Source organism: Aythya ferina (assembly GCF_964211825.1).
Source record: "Aythya ferina genome assembly, chromosome: 13".
Taxonomy (NCBI): Eukaryota; Metazoa; Chordata; class Aves; order Anseriformes; family Anatidae; genus Aythya; species Aythya ferina.
Window position 1 is genome coordinate 9,597,634 of NC_140311.1, and position 19,312 is coordinate 9,616,945.

Genomic DNA, 19,312 nt, shown 5'->3' on the forward strand with positions numbered 1-19,312 from the left:
CAGTAATAAGGAAATGCAGAGACCTGGAAAAACAGAAAGAAGAAAGTGAAGGAACAGGGGCTACCTACTTCACTGAGAAACACAAAGACATACATGATAGTGGCCTGAAAATATGCAAATGATTTATATAAAGGGGAAGAGAATAAAATCTCCATATCCACTGTCAGTAGTATTAGGAGTAATAGGCCTACGAGACAGACAAACATCTCTCAGAAATGACACAGCTATACCTAATGATGCCTTGAAAGAAGGGGAAGGAGGGAAGAAGAGATGGCCTCTCAGTCTGAGTCTTATTTCTCAAAATTAAATTTCTGTCAAATAGTAGATTCAAATGTGATTAAGGGCACTCATCAGTGACTCAACTCTTGCTATGATGCTCACAGAAAAGTGGATTTGCAACTTTGCCAAACTTCATAGCAAACAGTACTAAAACAGAGGCCAGAGAATCACTGGTCAGATTTGGCATAGCAGAAGCACTAGAGTCAGGTTAACAAAATCCTCCTGTCTGTAAACAGCAAATTCTCTTTTTCTTACCCGCATTTCTTTGCCAACAGAGTATTTCATATCCATCTTCCCAATGTCATAACTCTGGCTACCAAGGAAAAGGACAAGTTAAAGTTACATGGGATGACAGAGATAAATTCAGCCAGGTTTCTGGTATTTGCCACATTCCTATCCTTCCCCACTTCTTAACCAGAGAACAAAAGTCTTTTTCTTCCTAAACCCTCGTATCATATGTGAAATGTCTTCATCTGATTCCTGTCAATATGGAACAATGCTAGGGCCGCATGGAATGATGAATGTGATCTTCTGCCTTACATACCCTTGTATAAGCACAACTCTAAGAAAAACAGAGTGGTTAATGTATATAGTTATTGTATCTTGCAGAGGAATGTTTTAGCAATTTGTGTCAATAGAGAGCTTGAAGGGAAATGTATTTGTAGGCTTTTCCTTGAAGTCCCTGATATCTGGGGGGTGTCAGAATAACTGCTAACTATTATGACTATTGCATGGGACACTATGCAAGTCTCTGGTATCTGGCCAGGAGATTAAGGAGAAGGGGAAAGCTGAAGAACGATTAAAAAACAAAGCTTGCAGGGGATGCTGCACAAGTCTGACATACAGCCAAGTTGGACAATTGAGAAGGACAAGAGGGAGGAAGACTATGAGCCTTCAGCACAAGAGATCCCCACAGACCCCCAGAGGGACCACTGGAGACTGATACGCAGGCTCCAGTAGGAAGGTTTGGATTCCAGAAACTAATTATAATAACCCTGTTTTTTTTAGAAGTAGTAATGAATATGTATTAGCCTAGGAGCATAAAAATCAGCTGCTTGATGTAACTGGTGTGCATCTTGGTGGAACAGAGACTCCCGGCGCACCCAGCACTGTTTGCTTACCTCTATTCCTTTAAAAAATTGTAAACTTTGATGATAGTCCTATTTTGAAGGCTGAGCCATTTATAACAGCCAGGTATCTGGTATGTGCCACATTCCTATCCTGCCCCACTTCTTAACCAGAGAACAAAAGATTTTTTCCTCCTAAACCCTCATATCAAAAATTGTACTCTAGCACTTCCTTCAACCTAGTGCACCACATTCTGTAACAGCTTCTATTCAAACATTTTAGTAGGCTTTATCAGTTTTAACTGAAGGCGTTTTGAGCAAGTCACTGTTCTTATTCTCACCTGACATACAATACAGTCATACACAGAAGTTATAATTGACCCAGTCTTAAGATCCCAGCACAAAAACAGAACCTGGGAGTCATGATTCATCACTCTTTTCCTGAAAGTTAAATGACAGCACAAAGGACCACCCAGAGAAAACGCACCGGGTCCACAAAACCAGATTTGATGGCAAACAGTGCAAAGGAATAACTTTTTTAAAGAAAAACAGAACAACCAGACATTTGTTTCCTAATATAATACACTCTCACTACAGGGAAATCTTAACCCACTAGGTGGAGCTAAATTACTATATCCAGATAAATATTTGCAATTGGCAGAAGTTTATTTCCTCCTCAAATTTTGCCATCAGGACTCAGTATTTAATATTCTACAAGAACAAAATATAAAATAATCAACAAAGCACCAGCTTTAATTAATTCTAAGCATTTCTAAAAATTCTTTGATAGCATGTGACTGTAACTATTCTGAATTAGAGGTGGTGTCATTTGTTTTCTTCAGAGAATTTAAAACAAAAAGAACAATAAATAAAAGCAAATTTTCTGAGCTCAGTCTGTGACCTTGGCATGAAGATGCTATTCCCAATAGCCTAAATATTTTCTTCCCTAGCAATAACACATTACTTATTTGGAACCTACCTAAACCATCTCAAACTATTTGTTTTTCACCTTGGTGGTTGTGTCTTTCATCAGTCAAGGAACTGCTGTCAATGAAGCACCTCCTTTCTGAGAAATTCAAGTACTGAGAAAAACACGTCCATTTCAAACTGGCCAGAAGAATTCCTCTACACTTTTCTAAAGTTTTCAGATCCCTTCAATATTGTTTGTAAGTGGCACAGGAGCTGCGAATAGCCTCTTCATTAAAGTAATCTCTTTAGAAGAAGAGTTACGGAAAGAATGGATGAGAACCATGGATATGACTCCCACATGGAAGTTTTCATTTCAATGACATGAAAATCAGTGTGGAAAACAGACACAAATGCTAGGCAACAGCATTTGTAAGCAAGACAGTCACTAAGTCAGTATTTGCTCAGCCACTACGGTTCAGTTAAAAACTTGTGTTTTCAGTTTTTCAATTAAACATCTACTTTCCTTCCCCCTCTCCTTCACACAGATATTTACATTTGAAACGCAGGATATTATTTTGTTTCCCTTTGCACATTACCTGACCCAAAAGGAGCTCTGTTCATACTTCTTCCGTTCATAGGTTTCCACCCCAAAGTTGTAACAGAGGATGGACAGGTAACATGTCTGTAATAAAAGACTCCTGCTTCTATAATGTCCTTGTAGAAACATCAACACATCTATGGCACCTGGTCTCAGGTTCTTTAAAACGTTTTTTACTTTAAAGACATGTCTACAGTTATCACTTCTGACCGTATTTGAGGAGGGTATTGAACATGACTAGAATCAAATTGTATTGTTCCGTGGGAAAGTGCAGCAATATTAACCAGTCTGGGACATGCAAAACAGGGGAATTCTTCAAACACACAAAGTAGAATAGTTCCTCAAGAAACCAACCTGAAAGCACTAAACTGTGCATAGTAAATTATAAAAAATAAAACCTAGGAAGAAAAAATGGCATATTGCAAATTCATTTTTAAAAATGACTAAAAGGTTTTACTTATATATAGTTAAATGAATAGGACTCCACGTCTTGCACGGTAGGCTTTTTCCCAGCATGTCTCCTTTGCATTATAATAGGATGATCCATGCTACCAATGTGAGCAGAAAAATATTTCTGAATGCTTGATTATTCAGAATGTTGTTGCTTTCTGCTTTATCAGTCAGCCCTGACAGCATCTCTTCATACCAACTTGTCTTTCCATTGCAATAATTTGCAACTGTCAAATGCTGTCCAAATGGAGACAAAAAGCTGTTTTAAATGCTAACAGACCACTAATATTTGCATTCACTTTGCCACTGGAGTAAGTTTCTTCTCCAAGTACAAGAAGTGTCTCTTGCAAGGGACTTCAAATCCTCGGGCAAGAATGAGAGACACAGAACAACATTTTTCTTTGAACATTTTTTTTTTATCTCATTGCCATCCAGACACAAAACTGCAAATTCAGTATGGATGAACAACAACAACAACAAAAATCACTCTCATAATTAAAATACTCTTTTAATGAATGAATGTGTTCCAGACATCAAGCATAATCCTAAATATTCCCATAAGCCTGGCATCACTCCAAACACTAAGTGTTTGGAACAATTCTAGCTTTTCATCCTTTAGGGCTACAGTTCCCCATTGTGGTTCCTAAGACCACTGATGATCCACAAGCTGCAAATCCTCACCAGCTGATCTGTGGTATCATCCATTACCATAATGCAACAACCTCTGTGTGGTACTCCGCAAGTGCTCTCTGGTAAGATGTGATTCTGGAGGAGCTAAGGAGTGACAACTACATGGTGGTCAAAAATTTCAAAGTCACTCAGAGAAATTGCTAGAGCTTTCTTTTTCTCTCATTGTTTAAATACCCCTCCTTAAACCAGTGGTGAATTGCATCTCTTGTGATCAGAAACCTCTTCCTCGTCTGCATCAGTGCTCGTGGTTTCTGAAGTGCCTTCACCATGAGAAGTTTAATATTATTTAATGGAGGAGTTAAAATGGAAAGCATGAAATTCATTCAAAATGAAATGAGAAACAGAAACATGATGATCCCAGTGAGCATCTTTAACAAATCAAACAGCGAGAAACTGCTCTTATAATTGAAATGAAAGTTAGACCCCCACAGCTGACTTAGTCACTCAGATACTCTGCAAACAGATCACAAAAAAAAAAAAAAAAATTAAACTAACCAACCATAACATAAACAGTGCCATATTTCTGTTCCAGAACTCACATCTATCCCTTTGGATTTTATTACCTGTACCACAGAGACAAGAACAAAATGTTTCCTAACTGTACCAAAAAAAATCCTTAAGGTTGGGAAAAAAAATTAAAATAAGCAAATGAAAATGAATGTGGGGAAGCTTAGTCTGATACAAACATATTAGCCTTTTATCTTTGCAAACAAAGGACTAGTCTGCATATGTCAAAGCTTGTTTTCTTTGGACATTGTTCTGTGAAATAAGAACTACAAAAAACACAGTTTAGTACAATGAGAAACCACCATTCATAGCCTTACAGCTTCATGAAGATGAAGATTTTAGTACTAACTTGCATATGAAAAGCCTAGAGCTCAGCTCTTCTCTTGTCCCACCTGCCTCCAGACAAAAGTTCACACATAAAAGGGAAGAAGCAACAGAGAAGATCAAGATGTGAAGTGCAGCTGTTTCTGCAGAAGAGTAGGTGGCATATTCAATACAGAAATCTTTTTGCCTTTCTTGATGATTTGTTTTCACTCATTCTTTAGGAAGAGTTTATCATTCTATTTCAAATGATAAACTATAAGCAAAAAAAAAAAAAGAAAAACACAGAACTTTGAAGGAAAAAAAAAAACTGCTGCTTTCTTGCAAAATATGTAGCAAGAAAATCTCAGAGAAGCAGAAAAACACAGAACACATACACACAAAGAGTTCTCGAAGTATTTTTCAAAATTTTATATGGCATCTGCCACTCGTTAACATATAGATAGGAAAGCAGATTTTCAAACTTTGGAATGATAAAGAAGATATGATTTCACTAACCTCTTTTGGCAACTTCATCAACATATCTTTACAGCGCTGCACACACATCACAGCTTTCTGAAAATGCCCTTGAGCAACTGCCTAGGAAAGCAGTAGAACATGCCAACAGACTGTAAGTGACTTGCTTGCCTCTAAAATTCATTAAAAGACCAATCTCTAAAAAAGGACTTGGATTTGCATACATTTTTCACATTCACTAAAGCTAAATCTGGGATTAGAAAGTCCTTCTAGTGCTACAATAATTCTGTTTATTTCTATATATTCCCAGATGACAAAGACATCCAGAAGTACCCTGCCGTCCAGCCGTAGTGTGGAAGGGACAGATAGGTGGTACCAAACCATTCAGATGTTAGATGATGTAACAAACTAGCAAATCTTAAAACACCTCTCCAGTAACGTGGGGTACTCTTTTTGTCTCCGTTATCAATTAGAAGCTAAATGAAAAATTTTGGCCAGCGTTTTGGTCTGCTTAGGGAAGCACTTTTCAATCAGGCCAGCTGCAGATTTGATGAACAATCTGAAGTGGCAAGTCTTACTGTGTGCCTATTACACAAACAGAGTTTTGGGGACCCAGGCTCCCCTTTCTTCAGTAAGCACAAGGCACCTTTGGAACCAAAACATTCATGACTCAGAAGGGCAGCTGTTTGTTGTATAAACACTCATGCTAGCCAAATCATAGAGCAACAAATCTGAACTAGAAGATATAAACAACACGGCAGAAATGACTGTGATAAACCAGGCAAATTAAAAATCATCAAATTATTGCAACACTGAATGCAAACATCACGTCTGATATCTTACATCTAAGCAAAGGAAATATATCCTTCAGCAAGTCCTCGGTGCCAAGCATTCATACATCTAATAAACGGGTCAGAGTTTCCTTTGTACCCCCTAGTGACTTATAAAGAAAGCAGGGAAGAACACATACTGATTCAGCCTGATAAGAGAGCACTTTGAAGAGGTCCTTCTCCACATCAGCTTTGTGCACATGAATATCTGCTTCACCATCGCTCCCCTTACGTAATTTTGTGTACAGTTTTTCTATGCTCTGGAAAACAAAGCTTAAGCATCACCCATGGAACTTACAAACAGGTGTGTTTATAAGAAACTAGAACGAGAAAAGCACTTACATTCAAGGCAATCTCTAGAAATTCATCAGCAAGATCAGCTTTTCCAATATCTATCCATCCTTTACCAGTTTTCATTGACATCTGAAAGAGAAAATGATATGTGCTTTGTGACAATTTAGTCACTTCAAAGAAGCAGTGTTAAATTTCTTCTTGTTAACGCACATATCTTATGCAGGAGAGAGGTATTTCAGCTCTTTAATTTGTGACAAGTGCCTCTCGCATCTGAATTAACTCCATAGCACCTAGAGCAGCGTAGGACTTAGAGTGCCCTACTGCACAATACTATAGGATATTGTAGTAATGCTTCTCTCATAACATTTTAACATATGACAAAGATGTGATGCTAACTGCACTGTTATGAAATTTGTAACTGCACTAACTCAGCAAGGTATGCCTGTGACACGGGCCCACCTTCACCATGCACACTCCCCAGAATTACAGGCTTATTTCACTCACTTCCCAAAGCAATTGTAATAAGGTTGTAAGATTTCCCTTGGTGATCAACTGCATTTCATCGCTTACCTGCCAACAGCCTTACCAAAATCTGTCTTCGAATAGTCCCCTCTGGAGGATCACTGCCTTCACAAAGGCACACCAGTCTACAAGCAACAAATCGCACTACAGGAAAACAAGGTATAATATATTCTTAAGTTTCCTTTTGTCTTTTTTTTTTTCCTTAAGAAAATCAGGCCCTGCCATATCCAAAAGATGGTTTACCATGTACAATTGCAGGAAAGAAAAATTTGAAAGCTTCAGTAGTCAAAGCAGTCTGAATTTTAGCCAAGCTCTTTAAAACTGCCTTTTAGGCATCAAGAAAAAAAAAAATAAAAATGATATTCTCCTCAAAATACCTATTAAACCTATTAAATACCTAAGTTAAAGACACAGCATTCAAAGACTTAATTACATTACAGGTGCTCACAGTAACATGCCTTGAGTGCCTCAGAATAGCCTTCAGCAACATAGGGAAATCAAGTTTAATAATCTTTACATTTTCAAAGTAAAAAGCAAAAATATTTTCTGGCCTTTCTTAAACACCAGGGATAGAAAAGACACTGCTTAATATATTTTAAATAGCCTCTCCCTGGCCCTTCAGCTGTGATATAAGATCTGAGAACATTACACTATGGTAATTATTATTTATTTTGTGTAAACTTACCCTTTTCCCTTCCCCTGACATCATTTATATGATGCAGAGTGTACATAATTTTGACTATAATCCCTCAAGACAAAAATGTAGGCCAGATATTGCAATCCTGCAGAACCACATAAGGAACTGGATGACAGAGTAGACCAAAAGCTTGCTTCTGATTTCCCCCAGCCCTGCTTCTGGCTTTAAGCAAACCAACTAGCTGTGTGCCTGGATGAGGCAGGGGAGTCAAAAAAAAGATTTAGATTTTTTCTGTAAACATTAGTGAGATAGCTATGTTAAAAAACAGTCTCACTTTTTATAAATTTACTGACCAACAGTCTAAAATTTACGTCAGTTTTATTTCCATACATTCTCAGATTAAAAACATAGCATTAGAAGGCAAACTACTTTCCTTTGGCTACACCATTGTTTTATTGATGCTCATGCACAGAATGGGCAGTGGTAAAAATGCCTATCCTGATTCTGTGTCACTAGATCACCATTACACCAGAGTGATCCCGAGTGGTTTATGGAAGTCTAGCTGTACAGTTTCCTCTGTCTCTACCCTACCTGCAAATATTCAAACAAATCCACAGCACTGCACATATACCTGTCAGCAAAGAGCTTTTCCTTTTCACCCTGCAACACACAAATGTGTTTAGAAAGGAACAGGACGCATACGTACGCTTAGCTCTTTGCTCGTCATTGATGACAGAACCCATGTGCTTGGTCACAGCCCAGTTCCACAGGCTGATTGCACCTTCTTCAACCTGAGGAGGAAAATTCTATTAGATTTGATGTTGCCCTAGATTTGGCTCACTTTCAGATTCACTGCTGGATAAGGAACCACCTTTCATGCTCGTCATGTTAATGATCTGTCCACGTTTGTGCAACCGCCTTTGACACTGATGTCAAAGGCCTGAGTTTTCTGTGAAGCTGTTACATGAACCGACCATCTCCACAGGGAGAGCTGGGATAGTGACCCCAAAAGAGACACGCTGAGTGGACCACACAGGTTTTTCTTCAGCTAAAAGTTTGGATCATTCTTTTCTACAGAACACGTATTCCAGAAGACTGATAAGCAGTTGGCAGGAATCACATATTCTTGTCATTTATAAGATACGCTCAGTCTCCTAAAAGACTATTTCACATCTTCTAAAAATTTGAGAGTGTTTCTAAGATGAAGTTAAGAAAGAACATAGCTGCAAATCAAAGGCTGACATGACCTGAAACTAAAAAGAAGTAATCATAAGACCAATAGCAGTACGCACATGTATGTCACGTCAACATTCAGCTCCAATTTGAAATTACACAAACCAGCAAATTCTGTATGTGAAGTGGTGGACTTCAGAAACATTCAAGCATGTTCCTAAACAAATCCCATTAATCTGTCAAATTACTGAAATATCCTAACATATGTTTCTGTCAAGTCCTTTTCCAAACTTCACAAAACATGACCTGACTTACCCCATCCATCTGGGATGAAGCTTCCTCAAAAACACTCGCACATAAAAAAATTTGTGCAATAGCACATCGGCACGTCCAACACAACTGATTCCCTGGCAGCTTTCAGAATACATTATGTGTGCTTTAAACAGATGTTGAAAAATTAGAAGGGACTGGAAAAGAGCTGTAAAATTGTACCAGGTTGGGAAGTGCATCTGTAGTAAGACTTTACCTCTTTTGCCTACAGAATGTTACATTTAATTACTTTAAGCACCTATGCTGGGAAATTCCTGGTATCAGCAAAGAACGAAGGCTCCTGACTAGATATTCTTGTTAAAAAGATGATGCAATCTTGCATAAACACAATAAGCTCCTTTAAAAACACATCTTGAAGGGTAGTGTATTTTCCATCAGTCAAATCATAGTTTCCAGAAGAGATGTTGGCTACAAATATGTTCTTGCATAACCAGGAAAAATGTTATGGACCCTTTTATTTAAGGGATCAGACGACTAATTAATTTCTCCTTTCTTTAAAACTCATTTAGCCCAACGGGAAGAACCAAAGGATACCAGTTTTATGCTCCTGTACTTCTTTATAGACAGCATTAGGATTATTTTCTGTACTGACACACGCTAACCTGTCCTGCCCTTTGTTGCACATTGAAGACTTTCAAAATCAGTCTTCCTTTGAGGACAACCACTGTGAACTAAATCTCACTTCAAAATTGAGTTTTGGAGGAAAAGTTTGGGCAATCCCTCAGCTGGCTTTATTTTTACTCCAGGTTAGCTTATTTCTCATCGATTTATTTTAGAAAAAGACCTTTTAAAGTAGTCGTTTACAACCTCATAAACGTCCTCTAGACGGCCTACAAAGAAAAACCCTATCGTTATTATAAGCAGCGCCCTAATTCACTGGTGTGATGTAGGAAAAAGGCTTCCCACCCTGCTGGGCTCCCCATGCAGGTGTTATGAGGTGTGCTTGTTTGTTTTTCTCCCTCCCAGACCCGCTATCCCCAGTCAGTGTGTCGGGAAGCCCCTCAGCTGCTCCCACGCCTGCTTTACTTCACCGCCACTCCGCCACCTGCGTTTTCGTGTGGAAACCCGCGGCGTGGGCACCGGGAGCTGCCGTTAACGCTTTCTTTTTTTATTATTTAACACTTTTCTGCTTTATTCCTGCCGGGTTGCGGGGCTGCTCCATCCCCAGGCCGGCAGAGCCGGGTTCCGCCTCAGCACACCCAACGCCGGGAGGCCTCAGGCCGCAGGGCCGGGCCCTACCTCCGGCTCGGCCCCCGCCTCCCCGCCGAGGCTCCCCGCCGCCCGGAACAGCTCCTCGGTGAGCGCGGCGATGCGGCCCGGCGCCTCCTCCCGCAGCAGCTCCCGGAGCAGCCCTGCAACACAGGCGGGGAGCGAACCGTGAGGGGAGAGAGCCCCGTGAGGGGAGGGCAGCGCCGCCCCCGCCTCCCTCCCGCTGCCACCTTCGGCCGCCGCCCGCCGCGCCGCCATGACAGGGCCGCCCCTCAGCGCCTCCCGCCCTGCGCACCGCGCATGCGCAACGCCGCCACAGCCGCGGAGGAACGGGCAGCTCCGCGCTGCGATTGGCCGTCCGGCGCGTCCGCCCCGCCTTCCTCCGCCGATCGACAGGCGCGGCAGCCAATAGGGAGGCTCGGCGGCCCCGCCGGCCGTGAGGCGGTGCCGGTGGGCGCCGTTCTGGAAGGATCCCGGCGGCGGCGGCGGCGGCGGTGGCGGTGGGGCGAGGGGAGGGGGCGCGGGCACGGCCGCCATGTCGGGGCTGCTGCACACCACGCTCAGCGGCCTCAACAGCGACTCCTACTGCGAGATCAGCCGCTACCGCGACCAGCACTTCCGGGTGCGGCCGGGACCGGGGGCGGCTGGGGGGGGGGGGGGGTGAGGGGGACGGGGCCTGCAGCGGGGTCGGGGCGCCCGGTGGCCGTTACCCGGTGGCCGTTGGCCGCTGACGGCCCGCTGTGCCCGCAGGGTAGCAAGAAGCTGCAGGAGAAGTTCCTGAAGATCTCCTCCACGCTGTACGTGGGCAACCTGTCGTTCTACACCACCGAGGAGCAGATCCAGGAGCTCTTCTCCAAGTGCGGCGACGTCAAGCGCATCGTCATGGGGCTGGACAAGATCAAGAAGACGCCCTGCGGCTTCTGCTTCGTCGAGTATCCTTCCCGCGCCCTCCTGCTCGCGGCCTGCCACAGACAGCTCTGCCACCCCACGCCAGTGCCCGCTGCCGGGCATTCGTTTCCCTTCCTTCCCCCCAACCTGTGTAGGTGGAACTAGCACGGGGCCCATCTCACTCATGGCCAATGCTAAGGGCTCGTGTTTGCCCTCAGTTCGCCCTCTCGCCTTCACTTCGCACCTAAAGGGCCTCGCAGAGCGGTCCGTGGCGCTGCTCCCCAGCACGGGGTGCACGCTCGTACAAGTTGCCCCGTGAGCTGTCTCTGCAGAGCTCTCCCGCGAGGCCTGCGCCTCCTGCTCACGTTTAGTCAAGTTTCGCGTGGTAGAAGAAGGCGTCATACAGATTTCTTGCCCGTAGCAAGGCTTTAACGTGTTTGTTTTATTTGCTTGTGATATAAGTGATCCAAAGCTATTTCTTGCCTGTACAGGTACTATCATTAAAGTTCAGAACCTTAGGAAGGAGTGGGAGCTGTTTTCAGCTTGGTTTTACATGACTGCAGTTGTTTGGTCCCAGAGAAAAGAGTAGGCACAGTAGGAAAACCTGGAAGGCAGGGCTCTTCTGCCTCTCAAATGCAGTAGTTCTCTTTTGTTTTCCCTGCAGCCAACAAAACAGCACATGCAGTTTTCCTTAGAGTGTGTCTCAGATACTACACGAGAGCAGACGCTGAACACGCAATGCGATTTATCAACGGCACGCGACTAGATGACCGCATCGTTCGAACAGACTGGGATGCAGGGTTTAAGGAGGGCCGGCAGTATGGAAGAGGAAAGACTGGAGGACAGGTAAAAGCAATACCAGTTCAGACCTTGAGTCGGGTCCCCCTAAGACAGTGTAGAGCTTTTCTTGTTTTGTCTCCTGTAGAACACAGTGTAGGCGATAAGGACCTGATAATGAAGTACAGCTACTCCGGGTGATTTTGGTAACTGATGCTACCCTGCTATTAGCAGCTAGAAGTAAAACTAAGGCTCTAAAGTTCCTGACAGTACAAGTAGAATTTTCACTATTCCATACTAGTACTCTTAAAATGGTGTAGAATTTGAAAGGAGAGGGGCAGCACATCTGTCAGGCCAATCTCAGGAGCCAGCAGTTTGTCCTGTGTGAAGGTACGTTTCCTTTGCAGACTTTTTTTTTTTTTGGGGGGGGGGGGAAGGGAAGTAAATGTTCTGGGGGCAAAGCCTTGCATTAAAATATTTTGGCATTATCTTTGCCATTATCTAAAAGGACCTCAGCCATCAGACATATTCTCATGTCATTTGCACCACCATCACTTTTTTGGTGGATTATTTGAAGAGATTTCAAATGGGTCAAAGTGCTTCTAATCTGAACTTCAGTTCTCCACCAGCTGAGCAGGAAGAGAGTGATGATTCCGAAGGATACGAGCAGTGCAGGATGCTAATACTTGTGTCATTGCTGTGCCCCAGGTGCGAGATGAGTACCGGACAGACTACGATGTGGGAAGAGGTGGCTTTGGCAAGATTATTCAGATGCAGAAGGCAAATCATCAGCCTGCAGTCTATTAATTGCCTCATAGGTCCTAGCTCGTAGAGGGTTCTGTCCTTCCAGAGCTAGCCCTGTTCTCGCATTTTGGATTGGGGTAGGGAGTGAGATCCAAGTTCCAACAAAAGGTGACCCTCCTTAGACTGTGGATATACATGTGTTCATTCCCCCTTCCTTCTGGGCTAGAGAAGATGTTCTGTGCTGATGCAGGGCAACGAGGGAAACAAATGGACAGCTCTGCAGGATTCTGGGTAAGAAGAAATGCAGCATGGCAACACCTCGTGCTATGACGTACTCTTCATGTTGCAGCTAAGCAGGTGGCTTCCTCCAAGTAGGGACTGCAGCTGCGGTTGCTCTCAGATGGAACTTCTTAAAAATGTGCCACCACTGGTGCCCTCCAGGTGCCAGGGCACCTTGTGGGGATGCAGGAGAGTTGCAAATTTCTAATTTACAACCTCCTCTGCTAACAAAGCAGTGTCACTGTTTGGATGAGAGAAGCGCAGCGAGGTCTAACTGTCCACTTGGAGGTGCTTGCCTGCACATCTAGCCCTTGGGTTGGTCAGGGCCTGCAGAGCCTTTCTCTTTATGATGCCCCCAGTGCTGCCTGGCTTTTCTGATCCTCACTGTTCGGCGTGGTTTTGTTAAAAGTTTCTTTCAATTTTTTAAATAAACAGTGAGTCCTGTAACTGTTGCAGTTTGTGCATCAAAACTGTTAGCTCTGTGACAAGAACTGGGGGGAACGTCTGTTGGTATTTTAAAATTGCTGTCACTTGCATACACTAAGATGGATGCTAAAAGAGGGCGCAAGTCTCACTGTATTTCTCTTGGCTTCCCTCTTGCTGCTGGCTTTTCCTCTTCTGTTTTTGCAATAGCTGGTGGCTGACACCAGAAGGAAGTAGCTTATAAAGCATGCAGCTGCTCTGAATAAGACAAACCTTTATGTTTCACGTGAGCAGATTCCAGGAAAACTTTCACTGTCCTGATACCTGTTCCACGACCTGAGGTGTGTAGGAAGCAATATAAAGGTCCAATGTGCACTTAAGAATGGAAGGAACTCCCTTCCTTCTGTTTGTTGTTAACAACCTCCCCCCAGTGCTTTCTTCCCCATTTAAGAAGAGCATGGCTAACACTATTAAGCTGTTTGTAGGGTCCAGACAAGAGAGCAGAAGAGATTACAACACCTACTGATCTGTCCCTAAGCACCTCCAGCCAGGGTAGGCAATGCCGCTGGACAAGTTAAATTGTGACTGTAAATTGGTTTAGTGTGATGAAAATAATAGCAGCTGCTCCCTCTCCAGTAATGTGTAATTGGGATTTTTCATGCTCTGTCTCATCCAAGATAATGAATACTGTTCTGCTGAGCACATGTGCAGACCAGGCATACAATTTCAATTATTTTAACACTTATGTTAGAACTGAGTGGGAGCGGGTGTAGCATTTAATTTGTTGAAATGTCTCCTACCTGCTTGTTTTGCAAGTCAGGTTGCTGCATCAGTAAAACTGTCACGGATCTTGAAGGAACTGCACATTTAGACCTCAGCAGACCTAAGGAATGACAGAGTTGACAAGCCTGCGATGCAGGCTGCCCTGACATACAGTGAAAAGGAGGGGACGTTGACACAAGAGCAAAAAACAAGCTCACTTTGTCATCTGTCCAGCCTGGCAAAGCAGCATCAGCACAAAGTCCCTTCTGGAGGTTATGGATTACATAGAAGAATTGCTTGGGCAAACACAGCAAGCAAAAGGGAATCTGTGAGGAAGACAGGGAGGGAAATCTGCCATGAAACTTGGATTAGCAACAGAATCTTGTGTATATGAGGTAGGGAAACATAAAACAAACTCTTGCTTTGCTCCTGGGAGAGCCTGGTAGGGCCTGTTGGACGTATCATTCCTGTGGATCTGACAGAGCATGTGGGAAGCTGTTTGGTCAGGTGCCTGGGTTATGACTGTGGGAGGCATTTCTGTCCCTATTTCTGCAAGATCCTGCAGTTTCAGCTCTGCCCAGCTCCGCCTGTCCTGCTGGCTTTGCTCTGAAGGGAGAGCACTGCCATGCTTTCACAAGTCCCAAAGCAGGGCTGGCAAGTTGCGCACCGCTCTCCTTTCAACGTAACCTTTGCAAAGAGATTTGTGCTGCCTTTTATTCAAATACACGTATTTGCATAAAATAATCCACCTCAAATACTACAGCTGCAGTAAATGCCAGGGTCCCTTCCTCCTAAAGGCATCCCAAAGAGAACCAAAGAGAGATGAGAAGGTTTACAAGTAAATGGGCGCTCTCAGATCTCAGCCTGTGCTGTGGCGTGGCGGTACCCACGTGGCACCACGCTGCAGGGGGTTGGAAGAGGTTTCCTTTCCAAGCGTGCCGTCACGTGCTGCTTCCACCAGCAGGCTGGAGCAGCCCCTCCTGTCCTGGCCGGGCTCCTTGCTGACAGTGTGCCCAGAAGCCTCTGGCTCCAGGGTTCCTTTTCAGGCACCTTTCATCGGCACACAAAGACGCTGTTAGAAGAAAAAATCCTTTGTCCTCACGGAGCTGGGGCAGTGCCAAGCTGGGCAGTGCCAGCCCACAAACAGAGACCTGGTGAGACCCAAGAGAAACTCGGTGCAGCTGAGCACAGGCCTGTGGCTGCCTCCAAGTGGTTAACGGCTCGAGGCAGAGGCCGCTGGTCCTGACTGCCAGCCGAGCTCTTTGTGCAAAGAACCCGATGCCGAGTTCCCACCAGCACCAACCAAAGGAGCTTACGCACCCTTCAGGCCTAGTGAGTCTCCGCTGGATCCCTTGTGATCTGCGGGGACCTCGTTCCTCCAGGACAGAGAACAGAATGAAGTTCAGTGGTGCAGCAGTGTTGGCAGGAGATGCTGCTCCTCCTCATGCTCCTCAGCCGTGCATTCGCTCTGTAACACCACGCTCAAAGCCTTCTGCACTGGGGAGGGGAAAAGGAAGGCTGCAGTTACTCGTTCTGGCAGCTTTTATAGGCCCCTTTGATCCAGTAACAAATTTGAGCAAACTTCGGAGCCGTCAGGCGAACAGCAACGTTATAGTCATGCTGCTCCCCGGCTACCTCGAGCCACTGGTGCCCGGAGAAGACCCCGACCACCTTCCTCTCCCACTTGTGCCGGACGGGGTCCCACACCTTGCTGTACACCCCAGAGCCGGAGGCACCGGGCCGGGCATCGCAGTGCTGGTAGATGAGGTGTGCCGTCTCGTCCTCTACCCCGCAGAATCGGTAGACCAGCTCGCCCGGCCGGTCGCTGTCAAACCCCGAAAAATGAATCCTCTTCCCAGCCATCTCCTCCGCCGCTGGAGCCACCGCCAGCTTCATGTAGGGGCGCTGGTGTGGCCTGCGCAGCTCCAGCAGGGCGTAGTCGTAGTCCATGCTGACCGAGTTGGGGCTCCGAATCCAACCCTTGGGCACCTGCGTGCGCCGCACGCGAGCCCAGCGCATCGCCAGCCCCCCCGGCCCCGTCCTGTTGCCAGCGCCCTGCAGCGGCGTCAGGAAGCCCACCTTCATCTTCCTGGCCCCCTTCACGTAGTCTTTGCCATCGTGGATGCAGTGGGCAGCTGTGAGGACGTGCCGCTCGGACACGAGCACCCCCGTGCACCCCGTGGAGATCTTGACGGTGGCGGAGAAGGGGAAGTCCAGCAAGAAGTGGGGCCCGCTGATGGAGAACCGCCCGTCCGTGCCGTAAATCTGCCGCTTGCGCCGCCTGCGCCACCTCTGCTGCCTCTTCTCCGTGCTGCCCCCCCGGGGGCTCAGCTCCACCGTGGTGAGGGTGCGGGTGCCGTTGGCGTACAGGGTCTCGTAAGAAAGGTGCTCCTGAAAATCCTGGGGGGCCAAGGCAGCCTCCCGCCGGGCGCATGTGTCGTCGCAGCGCGTCGTCAGCTCCAGGACGGGCCGCGCCGAGAAGCGGGCTCTGCCGAGCTGCAGGGTGGACCGGGGAACGAGGGCAGGAAGCAGGCCTCCAGCTGCAGCGCCGGGAAGGAAGGACAGCAGGAGGAGGGCAATCACCCGGCAGCCAGTCATCCTGCCAGACCTGCGGAGGCAAAGCGAGGGGACCATGAAGCCTGCCTGCTTACAGCACCAGCCACCTGCTGCGGCTCGCGGCCGGGGGATTATCGGCTGCACGTGGCCCTGTGCCAGCTACCGGGGAGCGCGTGCTTAAGCAGCTGCCACGGAAAGCAGAAAGGGGTCGGGACCTGCCTGCAGCTGAGTGAGTAACCAGAGATGGAAATCTAACCCAGCCTTTGATCTCCTGCAGCTCTTTTGGATGGCGAGGCCCAGCAGCGCGACCGAGCGCTGCTGCAGCAATATCACGAGCAGATGAGTTTCCTCCGTCACGCCAGAAATCCCGCCTGCCCCGGGGTGGATTCCCGGGATTCCAGGGCTCGAGCCCCACCGGTGGGACGTGTCCCACCCGGCAGCAGCCCGGCTCCACCACCCATCACCCGCGGGGAGAAGGAGGAGGAGGAGGGTGTGACGGTACCTGCTGACTGCAGAGGGAGACGACAGCTCTGTCCCGCTGCTCCTACAGGGAAGAGAAAGGTGCGGTGACTCCAGGGCTAGACCTGAGCTGAAGAATTTGGTGTCACGGAGCAGTGAGGACAGGACAGCCTGGTTTAACCCCACAATGGATTACTGTACCCAATCTGCCATTACTTCTCTGTGCACCAGGCCACCCCTTTTCTCGCAGGGGAGCTGTTTGTGGGGCAGGTTCTCCAACCCCAGCTGTGTGCAGCAGCTCAGCCCTCCACCTCCATCCTCCTCGGCACGCGTACCGAGATGGGCTCCCCTTGGCTGACCGCAGAGGCTCTTCCCCGACAAGCAGCTGGAGCACAGGGAGAGCAGCTCCGACGCCTCCGCCGGGACAGCCCCGTGTCCCCCCGAGGCAGCCGGGGTCTGCGCCGGACACGTGGCAGCGCGCTGGGTTATGAAAGTCGCAGGGGAATGAGGGGTGGAGCCACGGAGGGAGGCTGAGAGCCACGAGCTCTCCGCACCCCGACCCCTCGGTGCTGCAGCCACGAGCACGTCCCGTGAGCCTTTGCCGGGACGCTGCCCCAGCCACCTGCCCCTCTGTGTGGCTCAGGCCAAAAGCAGCCAGGGCACGGCGACCCTCGGGCTGCCTCTGAAACCCAGGGGATGGCGATGGGGAGGTGGTGGGGTCCTGCCTGAGTGCCCCCCCTCGGCACAGCAGCCAGCGAGGGCTTTGCGGAGACGGCGCCAAGGCATGAGCCAGCCCTTGGCTCCCCTGCCCACGTGTGTGCCCAGCCTGCCTGGCACCCACACAGCAGCAGCAGAGCTGGAGGCACTCGCAGGGGAGCAGCTTCAGCCTCGCTTGGTTCCCTCTGGTGCTCTCCCAGCTGGGCAGAGCCTCCCCACGGAGCAGAAAGGCCCCACGCAAAGGAACAAACATCCACGGGTGGCTGCATGCAGGGCCCGGGCTCATGGTGGCAGCGCCAGGCTCCAGGGTGCTGCTTTTTGCTGCGTTTTCCAAGCAGAGGACTGCCCTTTCGGGCTCACAGGGAAGGGGAAAGCCCACCCTGCAGCCCCTAACACCTGGGAGCTGAGGTCTGTCACTTCACGAGCATCCTCAGAGCACTGCGTCCCCATCGCAGCACCTCAAGGAACCACCTGCAGGCTGCTGAGGCAGCAGTTCAGGCGGTGGCAGCGGTGCAGGCACCTCCCTTGAGCCCACACCACTCCGGAGCCTCATTATCCACCTCCCCAGCCAACACGTGGAGCCTGTGAGACCGATAACAGGTAGAAGGCAGAGGTGCTGCCCTGGGGCTGGCACAGGAGTCCAGGCTGCCACCCCGGGTCCAACCCAGCCCCGCAGGGATGGGAGGCACCTACCTGCACCCAGCTGGCACCGGCACGGGGAGGATGGGGCTGGCACCTGCTCCTGGGGCAGCTACGATGGGTGCTGCCCTGCACAGACACGGGGACGTAGGCACGGCCGTGCTCAGGGACACGCGTGGGGCTACAGGCACAGCACACAGCCCGGGGGGTGCCGTGGGGCCGGGCAGCCCCTTCTCCTCCCCACCGAGCCCTGGGGCAGGGCTTGCAGCTGCAGCCCCGGGGCCAAGCAGAGCCGATGGTGTGGGGCCCTCGCTGCTGACCGTGCGCTGACCCTGCTCGGCTGCCAGTAAACAAGGAGAGATGCCAAATCCACGCAAGATCCATCTGCCCTAAATTAGTTTATTTCGCAAAATAATCTGTCAGGGCTGATTTAGACCAGACCAGAATCTGGGAAATCATCTTCTCACATGGATGCAGCCCACCTCCTGGCCCCGCTTCCTCCGCAGGCCAGTGCTGGAGCCTCTGGGGGACATCTGCAAGGTCTGCACCGCAGCCCGTGCCCCGGGACCTGCTGGCACGCTCCCACGCCATGCAGGGCAAGGCCACGGCAGGCTGCTGTCCTGCACCCAGGCACCAGAAGCACGGGGCTGGGCCACCCTGGGGCACTGCTGCCTATTTCCCAGCTAACGTGGGAGGTTTGGCCATGAGCGTGGGTCTCTCTCCCATCCCTCCGGCTGTGGCCAAGCCCTGCTCTGTGCCGGCAGTGCCTGGCAGCCGGCCCAGCGGGGCACGCGGT

The 19,312-nt window shown here is 48.0% G+C and overlaps 3 protein-coding genes across 14 annotated transcripts in view; 1 reads left to right on the top strand and 2 right to left on the bottom strand.

Annotated features, from left to right (window-relative positions):
- The window catches only part of TEX11 (testis expressed 11), a gene marked incomplete at its 5' end in the record, with an annotated part of 31,697 nt that extends 20,888 nt beyond the window's left edge, over nucleotides 1-10,809 (bottom strand). For 4 of the 5 annotated variants that reach the window (XR_014697554.1, XM_084534490.1, XM_084534488.1 and 1 more), the window contains 8 exons: nucleotides 535-592; nucleotides 2,852-2,937; nucleotides 5,320-5,400; nucleotides 6,248-6,367; nucleotides 6,450-6,530; nucleotides 6,988-7,067; nucleotides 8,267-8,351; nucleotides 10,303-10,809. Coding sequence is in view for 4 of the 5 variants with exons in the window: in XM_084534490.1 (XP_084390616.1) it covers nucleotides 535-592; nucleotides 2,852-2,937; nucleotides 5,320-5,400; nucleotides 6,248-6,367; nucleotides 6,450-6,530; nucleotides 6,988-7,067; nucleotides 8,267-8,351; nucleotides 10,303-10,809 (1,098 nt within the window). The remainder of the gene's footprint in view (nucleotides 1-534; nucleotides 593-2,851; nucleotides 2,938-5,319; nucleotides 5,401-6,247; nucleotides 6,368-6,449; nucleotides 6,531-6,987; nucleotides 7,068-8,266; nucleotides 8,352-10,302) is intronic. The other variant, XM_084534489.1, reaches the window with a different exon arrangement.
- Nucleotides 10,688-13,407, top strand: LOC311443889 (nuclear cap-binding protein subunit 2). Of its 3 annotated transcripts, none has more exons than XM_084534502.1 (4): nucleotides 10,688-10,894; nucleotides 11,028-11,204; nucleotides 11,868-12,006; nucleotides 12,646-13,407. In XM_084534502.1, exons 2-4 carry the CDS (start codon nucleotides 11,155-11,157, stop codon nucleotides 12,742-12,744), a joined length of 288 nt encoding a protein of 95 aa, XP_084390628.1. In that variant the 5' UTR covers nucleotides 10,688-10,894; nucleotides 11,028-11,154; the 3' UTR covers nucleotides 12,745-13,407. The 3 variants fall into 3 exon arrangements, with proteins under 3 accessions (XP_084390628.1, XP_084390626.1, XP_084390627.1); XM_084534500.1 differs by having other exon boundaries at nucleotides 10,761-10,894; nucleotides 11,023-11,311; nucleotides 11,825-12,006; XM_084534501.1 differs by having other exon boundaries at nucleotides 10,761-10,894; nucleotides 11,023-11,204.
- Nucleotides 12,976-19,262, bottom strand: LOC311443888 (serine protease 23-like). Of its 6 annotated transcripts, XR_014697555.1 has the most exons (5): nucleotides 17,496-18,177; nucleotides 17,204-17,245; nucleotides 15,853-16,753; nucleotides 15,466-15,637; nucleotides 12,976-15,217 (listed from the first exon to the last, which is right to left on the bottom strand). XR_014697555.1 is itself a non-coding variant. In XM_084534497.1 (4 exons), exons 1-4 carry the CDS (start codon nucleotides 18,161-18,163, stop codon nucleotides 15,548-15,550), a joined length of 1,701 nt encoding a protein of 566 aa, XP_084390623.1. In that variant the 5' UTR covers nucleotides 18,164-18,177; the 3' UTR covers nucleotides 12,976-15,547. The 6 variants fall into 6 exon arrangements, 5 of the variants coding, with proteins under 5 accessions (XP_084390623.1, XP_084390624.1, XP_084390621.1 ...); XM_084534497.1 differs by having other exon boundaries at nucleotides 12,976-15,637; XM_084534498.1 differs by lacking the exon at nucleotides 17,496-18,177 and adding an exon at nucleotides 18,571-19,262 and having other exon boundaries at nucleotides 12,976-16,753.
- Between the last annotated feature and the right edge of the window lie 50 nt (nucleotides 19,263-19,312).

Bases quoted from the DNA above. Each gene is read 5' to 3' on its own strand.
- LOC311443889 (XM_084534500.1), top strand. From the start codon at position 10,808: ATGTCGGGGCTGCTGCACACCACGCTCAGCGGCCTCAACAGCGACTCC. The intron at 11,312-11,824 runs GTAGGTGGAACT...TTTTCCCTGCAG, and splicing joins CTTCCTTCCCCCCAACCTGT to CCAACAAAACAGCACATGCA. The intron at 12,007-12,645 runs GTAAAAGCAATA...GCTGTGCCCCAG, and splicing joins GAGGAAAGACTGGAGGACAG to GTGCGAGATGAGTACCGGAC.
- LOC311443888 (XM_084534495.1), bottom strand. From the start codon at position 18,163: ATGAGCCCGGGCCCTGCATGCAGCCACCCGTGGATGTTTGTTCCTTTG. The intron at 17,246-17,495 runs GTACGCGTGCCG...TCTTCCCTGTAG, and splicing joins GCCAAGGGGAGCCCATCTCG to GAGCAGCGGGACAGAGCTGT. The intron at 16,754-17,203 runs GTACCGTCACAC...TTGCCTCCGCAG, and splicing joins TCTCCCTCTGCAGTCAGCAG to GTCTGGCAGGATGACTGGCT.